The 14456-nt window shown below is 50.7% G+C and overlaps 1 protein-coding gene across 4 annotated transcripts in view; it reads left to right on the top strand.

The window, feature by feature from the left end:
* The first annotated feature begins 5207 nt into the window (after positions 1-5207).
* The window catches only part of MFN2 (mitofusin 2), a 28001-nt gene continuing 18752 nt past the window's right edge, over positions 5208-14456 (top strand). For 2 of the 4 annotated variants that reach the window (XM_060088990.1, XM_060088991.1), the window contains exons 1-3: positions 5209-5397; positions 6641-6776; positions 11322-11500. In XM_060088990.1, coding sequence (XP_059944973.1) covers positions 11326-11500 — 175 coding nt within the window. In that variant the 5' untranslated portion in view covers positions 5209-5397; positions 6641-6776; positions 11322-11325. Of the gene's footprint in view, positions 5398-6039; positions 6081-6640; positions 6777-11321; positions 11501-14456 lie in introns of all 4 variants that reach the window. The other 2 variants (XM_060088989.1, XM_060088988.1) reach the window with 2 other exon arrangements.

The following is a 14456-nucleotide window of genomic DNA, read 5'->3' on the forward strand; positions in this document are numbered from 1 at the left end:
CTAGCAGATGCCATTTAAGGTGGGCCTGGGAGGGGAAGAAGGTATCCAACAGGCAGAGACACTCTTTAGGTCAAGGGCTAGAGCCGGGAAGGCACAGGTGGGATCTGAGAAGCAGGTTGGCTCGTGTGGGTGGGGTGGAGGGGTCAGATTGCAAAACCCATTTTCCCTGGCTAAGGAGAGCTGAACTTTATTTAATTGGAGTCATTCAAGGGTTTTGCATATATATACTAAAGATAAGTTTAAAAAAAATTTTTTAGTTGAAGTATAATTGATTTATAATGTTTCAGGTATATAACAAAGTGATTCAGTTATATGTATGTTCTTTTCCATTATAGGTTACTACAAGATATTGAATATAGTTCCCTGTGCTATACATTAGGTCTTTGTTGCTTATCTTTTTTATGTACAGTAGTTGTGTATGTGTTAATCCCAAATCCCTAATTTATCCCTCCCCTCTAAAGATAAGTTTTTGTGTTTAAAAAACCCGTGGTGACGGGCTTCCCTGGTGGCGCAGTGGTTGAGAGTCCTCCTGCCGATGCAGGGGAGACGGGTTCGTGCCCCGGTTCGGGAAGATTCTACATGCCGCGGAGCGGCTGGGCCCGTGAGCCATGGCCGCTGAGCCTGTGCGTCCGGAGCCTGTGCTCCACAACGGGAGAGGCCACAATAGTGAGAGGCCCGCGTATCGGTTAAAAAAAAAAATTAAAGAGAAAAAACCATGGTGGGGCTTCCCTGGTGGTGCAGTGGTTGGGAGTCCACCTGCCGATGCAGGGGACGTGTGTTCGTGCCCGGTCCGGGAAGATCCCACATGCTGTAGAGCGGCTGGGCCCGTGAGCCATGGCCGCTGAGCCTGTGCGTCCGGAGCCTGTGCTCCGCAACGGGAGAGGCCACAACAGTGAGAGGCCTGCGTACCGCAAAAAAACCCCCAAAAAACATGGTGAATTCAAACAGTGCAAACCTTAATCTCTTTCCCATGTCTCATCCCCGGCTTCCCAGTTCTCCCCAGAAGTGACCATGCCTAATCGGTTTCTTGGGTGTCCTTTCTGAGATGGTCGGTGCTATACAGTGTGTGTGTGTGTGTGTGTGTGTGTGTGTGTGTGTGTGTGTGTGTGTGTGTGTGTGTGTGTGTGTGTGTGTGTGTGTGTGTGTGTGTGTGTGTGTGTGTGTGTGTGTGTGTGTGTGTGTGTGTGTGTGTGTGTCTCTCTTAGGGTTGTTTTTCATTGTTAACCTTTTTCTGATTATAAATGCAATTCATGTCCACCGTGGAAAAGTTCATCAAAATAGAAATAGGTTATGTGGAAAAGATGTCCTGCGAATGCACCCCATCCCTGCCCTGCAGCCGCACAATCACGCTACCAGCCAAGCTAGGGGAGCCTTGTCATTGGAGGCCTCACAGCATGAGGCAGTGCTTCAGAGAGAAAGCAGGGTGCTGGGTGGACGGTCATACTAGAGGCTGGGGATGGATTCCAAGGCTCCTGCGGCAGCCCAGGGAAGTGACCAGCGCCTAGGCCAGAGCTCACAGGAGGGAATGGACAGGACAGATGTTTAAGGGGGAGAACCTCCAGGCCTCCTCCTAACTTGGGCAAGATTCTGCCGAAGAAGGGAAATGGAATTCACTTCATGCCCTTGGAGTATTGACAGTCCCCTTAGGGAGGCCAGGGAGCTTGGAGGAGGAAAACAGACAGGTGCTCTACAAGGCAGCAAGTACAGGCCCCCATGTGTGCCACATCCAGAGGCCTGGCCACACCCTGAGGCAGGGTCTGAGTGTGGCCTCACAGTCTGGGGTCTGACTCTTAGGATGGGAGGTTACTAGCTCAGTTAGCACAGAAAGGGCGGGACAGCTACCTCTGACCAACCTCACTGGGAACTGATAAGCTGGTTGGTCTAGAGGCTAATGATTTGCCTCTTGACGTGTCCACAGGCAAGATTCTACCGTGGTTATAAAGCAGTGCAGTCCACTAGGAATAAAGTTGGCCTTCCTTATCCACAATACGTATTTGGACGTGGAGGAGCTGTTCTGTGCCATTTTATATAAGGGACCTGAGCACTGGAGGATTTTGGTGTTCAGGAGGGTCCTGGAACCAATCCCCTGCAGATCCCGAGGTACAACTGTATAATGTGAACCATAAATCCTAGTGTAGAGGAAAAACTCTATTGTTTTTCCTTATACTCCACACCATACTCCCCTTAATGACACTTCTGGTCACCAAATGTGTCTGGGTTTTTCCCACACCAAGCAGTTCTCCAATTCTGAGTGAAAACAGAAAGGCTGTCTTGGGGATAGCATCAGATCCCATAGGTTAAGGGCTCAGTCCCACAAGACTGCCCCCACTTCAAATGCCCATTGCAAGTTCAGGTTGTCACCTGTGCTTCTGATGAACCATTTATAAATTGCAGATTCCCATAAGCCCCTCCTGAAGTTTGATTAATTTACTAGAGTGCCTCAGAGAACTCAGGGAAACAGTTTACTTACTAGATTACCAGTTTATTATAAAGGGATACCACTTAGGAACAGCTAGATGGAAGAGATGCATAGGACAAGGCATGTGGGAAGGAGTGAGGAGTTCCCATGTTCTTTCTCTTCTTTTCTTATAAACTTATTTATTTATTTATTTTTGGCTGTGTTGGGTCTTTGTTGCTGTGCACGGGTTTTCTCTAATTGCGGCGAGCAGGAGCTACTCTTCGTTGCGGTGCACGGGCTTCTCATTGCAGTGGCTTCTCTTGTTGCGGAGCATGGGCTCTAGTCGCACGGGCTTCAGTAGTTGTGGCACATGGGCTCAGTAGTTGTGGCCTGTGGGCTCTAGAGCACAGGCTCAGTAGTTGTGGCGCTTGGGCTCAGTTGCTCCGTGGCATGTGGGATCTTCCCGGACCAGGGCTCAAGCCCATGTCCCCTGCATTGGCAGGCAGATTCTTAACCACTGCACCACCAGGGAAGCCCTACCTGCCTGTTTTAACACCTATGTAATGAAGTCCTCATAAAAAGCCCTGAACTATGGTCCAGAGAGCTTCCAGGCTGGTAAACAAGTGGAGGTGCTGGGAGGGTGGCGTGCCCAGAAAGAGCATGGTGGGCTTCCCTGGTGGCACAGTGGTTAAGAATCTGCCTGCCAGTGCAAGCGACATGGGTTCGAGCCCTGGTCCGGGAAGATCCCACATGCCACAGAGCAGCTAAGCCCGTGCGCCACAACTACTGAGCCTGTGCTCTAGAGCCCACAGGCCACAACTACTGAGCCCATGTGCCACAACTACTGAGCCCATGCACCTGGAGCCCGTACTCCACAAGAGAAGCCACCACAATAGAAGCCCACGCACCACAATGAAGAGTAGCTCCTGCTGGCCGCAACTAGCGAAAACCCACACGCAGCAACGAAGATCCAATGCAGCCAAAAATAAAATGAATCATTTAATTAATTATTTTTTAAAAAATACACCAAAAAAACAGGCAGGTAGCTAGATGTGAGCAGAGAAAGGGGAGCACAGGCCAGATGGCAGGAAACTATGCATCTTGGGGTCCACAGGCAGACAGAGAAAAGCAGGAACCTCCAGACTGACAGGAAACCACATATTCTGGGGTGGCAGACAAAGAAAGGTGGGAAAAGGTGGGACTCTCCGGTGTCCAGATGTAACCTTTTGCTCATTATGCTCTCATTACAATAAAAATTAGCCTTGCAGATAAGAAATACCCGTTATACACTGGCACCACGACACTTCCAATCAAGGTTAAATAAGGACAAAAATCCCTCCTCCCCTCGGGAAGGTGGAGCTGGAATGAAAATCAGGGAACACGACCCCCAAGCCTTCCTTCTGCAATGAATATTCCGCCCCTTCATTTGTACACCCCACATAACCGGCTTGCCAAGAAAACTCGGGGCAGCTACTCACCTGTCTGTCCGCTCTCCCTTTGAGAGCGTACTTTTGCTTAAATAAATACTCAATTTACTTTCTTGACCTCCCTGTCTCATCTCTCAATTCTTTCTGCCATGGATCAAGAACCTTTCTTTCACTGAGAATATAGGCATGGTTGATTAAATCATCGGCCATTAGTGATCAAGTCAATCTCCAACTCCTCTCTCAGGAGGTTGAGAGGGGTGGTGAGGCTGAAAGTTGCAACCCTCTAATCATGTGGTTGGGTTCCCCTGGCAACCAGCCCCCATCTTTAGGAGTTTTCCAGAAGTTGTCTCATTAACATAAACTCAGGTGTGGTTGAAAGGTGTGAATAACAAAAAGACACTCATTTCACCTTTATTTGAATAGCTCTGAAGCTGTTTCAGAAACTGAGGACAAAACTAAATATTATGACAAAAGATGCCCCTATGGCTCTTATATAGGTAATTACCAGGGCTTTAGGAGCTCTGTGCCAGGCACAGTGGACAAAGACCAAAAATATAGTTCTTATTATAAACCACAATATCACAGCGAGCCACTTATGTAATTTTAGATTTTTTAGTAGCCACATTTTAAACAGTAAAATGGACAGATGAAATTCATTTTAGTAATATATATTTTTTAACCCAGTTTATCCAAAATATTATCATCTTACAATACAAAAATATCAATGAGATTGTTTACATTCCTTTTCTTACCGAGACTTACACATCTCAGTTTGCACTGGCCACATTTCAGGAGCTCGTAGCACACATGGCTGGGGGGTACCATACCTGAGAGCGCAGGCTTGGAGCCTTCCCTGCTGTTGTTGAGGCCATCAGGAGTATGTTTACTGCAGTGTCCCAGTGCCTGGCACATGATGAGGCCTAGTAAGCTGCCATATGTGAGCTGGGGTAGTCTCCCCTCTGAGCCAACTGGGACCGCTGTGAAGGTCAAACGATATATGTTGGGTAGCCGGCTCAGGGACTGTTGCTATTCTTACTTCCTCAAAGTCAATTGAAGGGCGCAGGCCCAGGCTTGCTTCCTGTCTTACTCTTGAGAGCTCTTGTCTAAAATTACCAAACGCAATCTTGGATTCCAGAGCAGACAGGGTCCTTGGGGTCAGGCTCTGGGGCAACAAACGAAAGAGCGGGAACCTCTAATCTACGCCCTTGGTTTCTTTTCCCCTTGACAGCTCGGGGCCCCGCCCACCCCAGCCTTTACCGGCGCCTGGCGGAACTACAGCCCCCATGATGCAGCGGGAGTCCCGAATCTTACGTCATCGGCTTGGGACGCCTGGGCGGTGAATAAGATCGCTGAGGCGCCTCTCCAGGCGCTGAGCCAGCTGACCCCTGACCCATAAGCGTTGTAGGGTGGAAGCTGCTGAGCTCGGAGTCTACCGACTCACTGGGACCAGAACGGCGAACCTGCGGCGGCTGGTGACGCGCGCGTCCTGCCTCCTCCTCCCGCCTGTCCCCGGGGGGCGCGTGTTGGTGACGTCTGGGTTATGATGGCCGTCGGGAGGCCGGGAAGGTGAAGGTGAGAGGGCGAGCGCGTCGGGTGGTGGGACCCGGCCCTGGCCAACACGGCGAGTCCTGATTACCCCGGCGTGGGCCTGTGAGACGCCGGGTTCCCGGGGGCTCAGGATCCGGGCCGGCGGGCGTCCCCACGTTCCGGCCTCGCCGCCGGGCCCTCAGCGGCCCTGACAGGAGGGGGCGGGACGCGGGACGCGGGACTCGGGACTCGGGAGTGGGGTCCCCTAAGGCTTCTTGTCACCCCCGCTTTCTCACCCTCCACCACCACATCCCACACCTGCCCTTTCCCCATTTCTCATCCAGTTCTCTGTATTTGCCAGCACTTATTCAGCACATGAGAGGTGCCTACGTTCATCACCGTAGGCGCCCTGCTCTGACTTCCCCAAATTTGGGCATTTCTTGCCCTCGCACAGTTGTCTCTTGTTTGGCTTCTCAATGGACGGTAAGCCCCCTTGAGGGCAGGGACTGTGTTTTATCCATCTCTAACTCTAGCGCCTAGCACACACACACACAAAAGGCAGACAGAAAATGTCGAATAATTAGCTGCTTGGATGCTTGAAGCCAAAACTGCCCATTCCCGTCTGTTTTAAGCCTTGATTGCCCTGTTTCTTTAATTTCTCTATTTACTCTCTTTCTCTCCTCCCAGAAAGGGCTCTGACGGTCACCCTTCCCATCCCCAAGGGTCAGGTAAGGCAGCTTCCCATAACTGAAAATAAGTGAGCTTTACAGTCAACGGGAGGTGATATCTCAGTTCCCAGCTTGGCCACTTAACTAGCAGTCCATAAATCTCTTAAGTATTCCAAGCCTCTCTTTGCACCATAAAGTTGAGAATTAAGTAAGATATTTTACAGCATCTGGCAGATAGAGGCTTTCAGTAAGTTCCACCTCTCAACTCCGCCTTCCCGTCTCTAACTCTCAGTGCCACAGTCCTCAAGCCCAGTCCTCGACCTGGCTCGGCCCCCTCCTCTCACCCCTCTGGATGTGCCTTTACCAGGGTCCCTGCTTCTCACCAGCACATGTCTGAACACGTGTTTGTGCACACCCGGGCTTGGCCTCGCACCTGTGTGTTGTGTTTTTCCCCAGGGCACTTCCTCACACACCACCCCAATACCTCCGTGAGTAAGCTTCCCTCGGGGATGAGTTTGTTTGGCTTTTAAACCTGATTAGACTTCTTTGGCATCTGTGTTTTTGTTTTTGTTTTTTTTTCTGCCCTGTTGACATGTCCCTTTTCCTTTCCAACAACTCAGAATTGGTGGAGTCAACACAATCAGTAGCCAACCTCAACCTGAGACAGGACAGAGGAGAACTCAGACTCTTTTCGTCTTTTTGACTCCAGCCATGTCCATGATGCCCACCCTGTGAAGGTCTCTCAGCATCCATAAAGTAAGTGGGGTGGCTGTGCCATCTGGCACCCTGGATCTGGGTGGAGTGGAAAGGGGTGTACTCTGCTGGCCATCCAGCAGCAAGTCTCTTGGATGGGGTCATCCCTGCGCAGAGCTGGAGTGTTCCAACCCACGTTGGAAAGAACTGTAGTTCCTTTCACCTTCCATGGAGGATTTCACTGGTTGCCGAGAGAGCCCGTTTAAAGGTTGACTGTTTAGAAAGTGACTGCGATCTCTGGGCTCCCTGAAAAATGAGTCTCTATCTCCCTCGTTTGTTCTCTGCTGTGCTGGCTCCTCCCTCCCCCTCTCTGCCCAGCAGAAGTTGGCTCGTTGGCTCCTTATCACAGCTCTTCTAAGAGTCTACTCTGCCCCTTTACCCTGCATACTCTTTTTTTTTTTTTTTTTTTTTTTTTAATTGCGGTAAGCAGGCCTCTCACTGTTGTGGCCTCTCCCGTCGCGGAGCACAGGCTCCGGACGCACAGGCTCAGCAGCCACGGCTCACGGGCCCAGCCGCTTCGCGGCATGTGGGATCCTCCCGGACCGGGGCACAAACCCGTGTCCCCTGCATCGGCAGGCGGACTCTCAACCACTGCGCCACCAGGGAAGCATACACTTTTGTTTCAGTTTCTCAGCTTTTCCTCTGTTCCAGTTGTGCCAGCAGACAATCCGTGGATCCATTTTATTTTCCCTGCTAGGAGTTGCTGTGCGTGAAACTGGGTAAAGAGGTGGTGTGGATTCAGGGACTGTGCCTGGGATCCAGACACACCTTGTGGTGAATTTTGCTGTTGCCATCCCTATACCCGAGGCACTTAATCCTCCTTAACTAATAGCCTAGGTTGTGGCAGAGCTTTTCAGTACCTGGGAGTGCTAACAGCTGTTTAATTTTTTTTTTTTTTTTGGCTGCATTATGTGGGATCTTAGTTCCCTGACCAGGGATTGAACCCATGCCCCCTGCATTGGGAACATGGAGTCTTAACCACTGGACCGCCAGGAAAGTCCCTCATAGCAGTTTAGAATTGGGTTTGGTTCTGGTCTTAGGTTAATATCCGTTAATATTGTGCCCCCAGCACTTTTTTTGGGGGGGAGTGGGAGACTGCTAGGATGAATGAGGCTTTTCCCAAAGTATGACCCTCGGGGTTTTAAAAACTGTGACATAGAAGAAGAGTCTCTTCAGATAAATTTGTGAAATGCTGTGTTAAATACAGTTAAACAGGCCTTCCTTCCCAGAGTCTTTGCTGTGCTCGTGTACTCCAGTGGAGGGGGACTGTAACATCTAGTGTTCTACAAATTGATTCTACTGTGGGATCATGTTTGTCCACTGCAGTTCTGTGGACGATGCTTTGGGAAATGCTGGCATAAACTCTCTGAAACCGTGACCTCAAGAGCACTTTGAGGCGGTCACGACAGCTTGAAGCGTGCCACTTAGTGTATAGCTGATACCGGAGCTCAACTCTGGCCCAGCTGTGGTTGGGGGACTGGCTGTGCATGCCTGCTGTGAGCCCTGCGGTGAAGTAGGGGCTGTCAGGGCTTTCCAGAGGAGGAACAGGAACCAGCTGTTTCCCCCAGCTCTAGAAGCATGGGAAGCCAGCAGGTGGAACCCCAAGATAGCTGGGGCCCTATCTTGGCTTGTGTGTGTGTATTTGCAACTGTGGTCCGTTTGTGCACATATGTATGCCTAGCTTGCTCTTTGGAAGGATTACATTCTGGAATCTGAAAGATTTGTTTAACTCTCTTGACTCACTGAACTCCAAATACTAAGAAACAGATGCTTAGCCAAAGGCTGCTTTTTAAGAAAAAAGTAAATATATGTATTCCAGGATTGGAAGGGTAGGAAGGTAATCCCCTTTAGGGGCACTCACTCTCTCAAACCATGTCTCTTACAGTTGTAGAGGAGGAAAGTAGAAATGGAAATAGGTCACTGCTCTGTATTAGAGACTGGCTTTCTAGAAGCTCATAGATTAGACAGGGAGAAAGTATGACCAAAAAAAAAAAAAAGCCAAAAGTCTGGTAAGGTTGCATGGCCTCCACAGAGATGTCAAGGAAGGCTTCACGGAGGGGGTGACACTAGAGCTGGGTCTAGAAGGACAGGAGGAGTAGGCCAAATGGGTGAAGAAGGAAAGAGGATTCCAGGCTGGAAGCAACGTGTGTAACACAAACATGGAATCTCAGCTCAGGCACGAACAGAGGCAGAGAAGGCAGTTGGGAGGGGCTGGCGGTTCGGGACCTGCAGCTGCAGGCTGGGGAATGTGCGAGCAGGGCAGCACCTGGGTGGGCTGCACTCTGAGCAGACCAGGTAACCTCGAAGCACTGAGCTTTAACTAGTGTGTATGCTTTTAAGTCTTGCATTTACTGAACACTAACGCTTTTGGTGTCATACCCTTTGGACTTGCAATCAATGACCAGAATTCGAAAGCACTTGCTTCTAAAAGCCCAGCTGATCTCTGAGAACTTGCTGCCTGCAAGCAAGTCACTTCTGGGGCGGGGCACTGCTGAACCTCACCCCTGAGCTGACCTGTGTCCTCGATCCCCAGGGCAGCCGTAGGGCAGCTGTGGGCGTGCTGCGGGTGGAGTTGCCTCCGCCCTCCCCTGAAGGCTGGCTTTTCCAGGGGGAAGTCTTGTGATCTTGCTGGTGGAGTTTATTACTCTTGTTGTTTTATAACATGTAAAACTACCTTTGAGCTCGTGCCATGTCATCTTTAATCTTCTCACAGTCTACGTGATATCATGCTTGTACATGTGACGCATCCAAGCATCTGAGGTTTAAACAGCCGAGAAATAGTACAGTCACAATTTGAACCCAGCTCTGTCTGATTCCAGAATCTATCTGTAATGCTAGCTACATCCTGCCATCCCAGACCCAGTTCTCCTTTCGATGACTTTCCTCTTCTGCTTACACATATCCCCTGTTTCTCTAAGAGTCTTTCCTGCTGGGCCACAGTAAGCCTGATTTCAGTATACTCTCCTTTTCTGCTTTGGAGGAGCCAGTGGTATTTTCTTCCTAGTTCCCCTTCTCAGAGCTCTGCTGTCTTTCTTATTTCAGCCCTTGACACGTGGGCTCCATGCTTAGAAAATCTCCCAGCTGTGGTGTATTCCTGGGGAGGAAGGACACACACTCACTTTCCTCTCTCATCTCCCCAGAAATCAGGAACAGCGCAAAGTAATTGGTAGGTTTAGGCAAAACCTGTGGGTCCCCATTTCCCTGTGGGTCTCTCTTTCTGCCCACCCTTTGGGATGGTTAGTTCCTAAGGGCCACTTTTCAGTTATTATGCGTTTGTTCCAGATGTTCTTTCTGCTTCTCAGGAACCGGTTCAACACGCTTTGGCAGTTTCTCGTGTACGTTCACTCGTGGGCAGTGCGCTGTCATTTCCCAGCTAGAGCGAGTGCCGGGTCTGGTGGAGAGCAGTGTGATTAGGGTGGCTGGGGGGGAGGGGCCGACAAGAAATTGCTAGGTGTTGAGGAGGGCAGAACCAGGCACACACAGCTGTGCACACTCCCCTCATCCTCAGAAAGGCCTTTTCCCTGCGACTTCCCAGCGTCTGAGGGCTCTACTGAAGAAATGGCACTGTGCGAGCTGGGAACTCTGAGGAACGATCCAGGGATGCCCAGCCACATCTGGGGACCGCCTTCTCTGGTCTGTCTCCCTCTTTTGACTTTGAGCAAAGATCTCTAGGGCTTTGGAGTTAAGCCTCACGGCCCCTCGCATGTTATTGCCGTGTGAAGGAAAAGAGCCTGCAGAGATGTGTGTGTGATTGAATAAGAGCAGGAGCGCTCCCCACACAAAAGCAGACGTGATGATAAGCGCATGTTAACAGTGCCCGTCACAGAATGGTGGGGCTGTGGATTTTTTTCTCCTTTAGTTTCCACATTTTCTACAGTGTACACATTTAAAATGAAAGAGAACAGTAAACGTTTCTAAGTAAATGGTAGAAGTAGACCTCTCTCATTTGAAGATCCCCCTTCCTTGCCATCCACTCCTCCACCCCTCCCCAGCAACCAAAAATAAAAACAAAAACCAAAAACCTGTTAGGAATTGGGGCCATCAGGACTGGGCAGCAGAGTAGCCAGGGCAGGGCGGTGGGAGTGCCTGACCTTGAGTGTCACTATGCTTTCACTGCTTTCCATATTCAGTGCTTTTTCTCAGAGGGGTGATGTATAGGAAATAAGTGAAATTTCTGTCACCCTTTTCTGCATAAGGCTAGGAGGAGGGCTTCTCTGTGTGTTACCTCGTGGTTCCCCTCTGTCTCTCTCTGAGATGGGGAGGGCAGGCCTGTCCCTGTTCACCAGGCAGGGAACAGCCAGCGCTAGGCCTGAGCTCAGGGCCCTGGGTGCCCACACTGTGTGACAGGGAGACAGGCCCAAGTGGTCCCTTCCTACTCTTGAGGTGCTGGTTCTGATCTTGCTGTCCCTGATCTAGTCCTGGAGGGCCCATGTTCTGGATGGACCCTCGGGCTGGTGCCCGTCCCCCTGCTGCACCCTGCTGCACGCCAGCAGAACGTCCTGAGCTGGGTGTCCCTGGGTGCGCTCACGTGTCTTCTTTCTCTGGCAGCGCAATGTCCCTGCTCTTCTCTCGATGCAACTCCATCATCACAGTCAAGAAGGATAAGAGACACATGGCTGAAGTGAATGCCTCCCCGCTCAAGCACTTTGTCACCGCCAAGAAGAAGATCAATGGCATTTTTGAGCAGCTGGGGGCCTACATCCAGGAGAGCGCCACCTTCCTCGAAGGTGAGACAGGCAACCCCCTCAGCCAGGCCCACTCCTGTCAGCTTCAGTATTTAGGTGGCAGGATTTGGGGATGGGGAGGTACAGCCCTGCTCTTGAGGAGCCGATGATCAGATGGGTTGTCACCTTCAGTGGTGCTCTGGTCTTGGAATTGGACTCCGGGGAGACTGGGCCAGGAAAACAAGGGACCTATCACTGAAGAATTCTACGAACTCTGTTCCATTTAGTCACGAGGGGTAGGTGAATCGTATCCTCATCTAAGAGACAAGCAGACTGAGGTTTTGAGAGTTGTTTGATACCTTGTAAGTGACACAGCGGCCCTTACCCGGCTGTCTCTGACTCCAAAGCCCAGGTGTTTTCCTTGGCCCGGTCTGGCTGCCATCAGTCCGGGCACTGTCCGGGTGTTGGTTGTTCCTGACCAGGGTGTTCTCTCACTGATGTTTTTAGACAACAGGGCTATGAATAAGAAACTTGTGTCACCAGTACCTTTTCCTCTAGTTACTAATTTGAGCCCAACCTCTAATCCCTGCTCTGTCAGCAGAGAAGGTCTGGTTCCCAGGGCCCCACTAGGTCTGAGCACCAGCTCCAGCCACTGGCTTCTCAGACTCCCTCTCTAGAAGGCACACCTTGGCTCCCGGTCCTGGGATTGTCAGTGAAGACCCAGTAGCTGAATCTTATCTGTCCTTGGTTTCCTCATTTGTGAAAGAGGGGTTCAGGTGAGACCAGGGGTTTCCAAATTCTAGTCTGCAGAACCCTAAAAGTTCAGTGGGAATGCCCCTGGGACACACTGCTCTCCACTCTCTGCTTTCCACTGGAGCACCTTGGCTTCTGGTTGGGTTACATGTCAGGCTGCTACTTTAGGCTCCCTTTAAAGAAAGGAAATAGTTCCAGTACTATGGTGTAAATGTTTGTCCCTCCGTGTTCACATGTTGGGATCCTGAGGCCCAGAGTGTTGGTGTTAGGACATAGGGCCTTTGGGAGGGGATTATGTCATGAGGGTGGAGCCCTCATGCATGAGGTTAGTGCCCTTATAAAGGAGGCCCCACAAAGCTCCCTCACCCCCTTCCGCCACGTGAGGATACAACAAGAAATCTGCCACCTGGAAGAGGGCCCTCACCTGACCAGGCTGGCGCCCTCATCCGAGACTTCCAGCCACCAGCACTGTGAGCAATACATTTCTGTTGTGTCTAAGCCACCCAGTCATGGTATTTTGTTCGAGCAGCCCGAATCGACTAAGAATGGACTCTTTATGCCCTGCCCTCAGCGTGGTGCTTGAAGCAAGAGAGGCGTTCCCAGAGTATTTGTTAAATTTAAAAATTTGAATTTCAGGGTTATAAGATTGGTGGTTGTAATCATTCCAGTTTATTATCTGTTTGTTTAGCAATAGTTCTGGTGTGCCTGGCCCTGTGCCTGCAGAGATGGGACGGACCAGGCCCCTGTCCCGCCGGAGCCCAGACTAACCCTCTGTGATGCTCTGACTCACTCAGATGGTTCTGTGGATGAACACGTGCTTAATAATGAAGGTATTTGTGTGATGGCATCAGGAGTGGGTGTTTTGGTTTCTCTTTTTGTGAAAACATGGAGCCTCTCGTATTGGCGGACTAGAAGGGAAAGCGCTGGAGCGATCCTGAGATGTATTTGGGATTGTCCTGGCTAGGGAGGGGGATGGCTGCTGCCTTGGGACTGTTCTCTAAAGGGCAGGTAATAAGAGCTTGTTGGCCTACTGCCCGTTTCTTTTAAATGTAGCCACAGGCTTAAGAGCCAGTTTCCTCCGGGCGCATTCCAAAGGCCACACCCAGGTGCCCACACAAGGGAAGAATGTTGATGGGTCTGAGTAGGTGCCCACATAAGGGAAGAATGTTGATGGGTCTGAGTAGGGGGTAACCAGTGTATGTGGGGAGGTCTTGTTGGTTTGCTCACTTCCTTTCGTGGCACCAGCTGCAGGGAAAACTCACTGGGCATCTCTGAAATGCGCTTGCATTGGATGCTCTGGATGCTCTGGGAGTGCTCTCAGTGCTGGGGCCTATCAGCCCAGTGGTTCACAAGTGCCTTAGTCTGTTTGGGAGGCTGTAACAGAAATACCATAGACTGGGTGGCTTGTAAACAAAAAAATTTATTTCTCACAGTTCGGGAGGCTGGGAAGCCCAAGATCAAGGTACCGGCAGATTTGGTGTCTGGTGAGGGCCAGCTTCCTAAACTGCTGTCTTTTCTCTGTATCATCACATGTAACCACACGGCAGGAGGGGCTGGCTAGCTCTTTGGGTCTCTTTTGTAAGGGCACTAATCCCAGGCATGGGGTCGTCACCTCTATATACAGTTGACTCTCGAATAACATGAGTTTGAACTGCGCGGATCCACTTATATGTGGATTGTTTTCAATAGCAAATACTCTATAGTAGTACAGAATCCATGGGTGAATCTGTGGATACAGAACCGTGGATACGGAGGACTGACTAAATTACATGCTGAGTTTTGACTGTGTGGAGAGTCAGCACCCTAACCCCCGTGTTGTTCAAGGGTCAGCTGTACCATCATACCGTCATCACATGGGGGCACATAAACATTTAGTCCATTGCAGCAAGAGTGTGCTGAGGGGCAAACACCCGTCTGCTGTCCAGCCAGCTCATGACCTTCCTCATGCAAGTACTAGATGGGCTGGGGTCAGGATCTTGCTCAGTTGCTCCCATCTGTCGTAGTATGTTATCCATCTGCCTGTCAAGGGCCCTGGGAAGAAGCAATGCAGTGATCCTGGTATCTGTTTGCTTAGTGAACATTGTGCACCTGCTGAGCGCTGGGTGCTGGGATCAGACAGCTTGGCCCTCAAGTGGTAGGTGGTGCAGACAGGTGAGCTAGGCGGTTACCCTGTGGTGAGATAAGGGCTAAGATAGGAGGAGTACAGTGTGCTGTGGGAGCGTAAACAAGGGGACCAGACTCAGGGGTGGTCAGGGCAGGCCAAGTG

This window comes from Mesoplodon densirostris, chromosome 2 (assembly GCF_025265405.1).
Source record: "Mesoplodon densirostris isolate mMesDen1 chromosome 2, mMesDen1 primary haplotype, whole genome shotgun sequence".
Classification (NCBI taxonomy): Eukaryota; Metazoa; Chordata; class Mammalia; order Artiodactyla; family Ziphiidae; genus Mesoplodon; species Mesoplodon densirostris.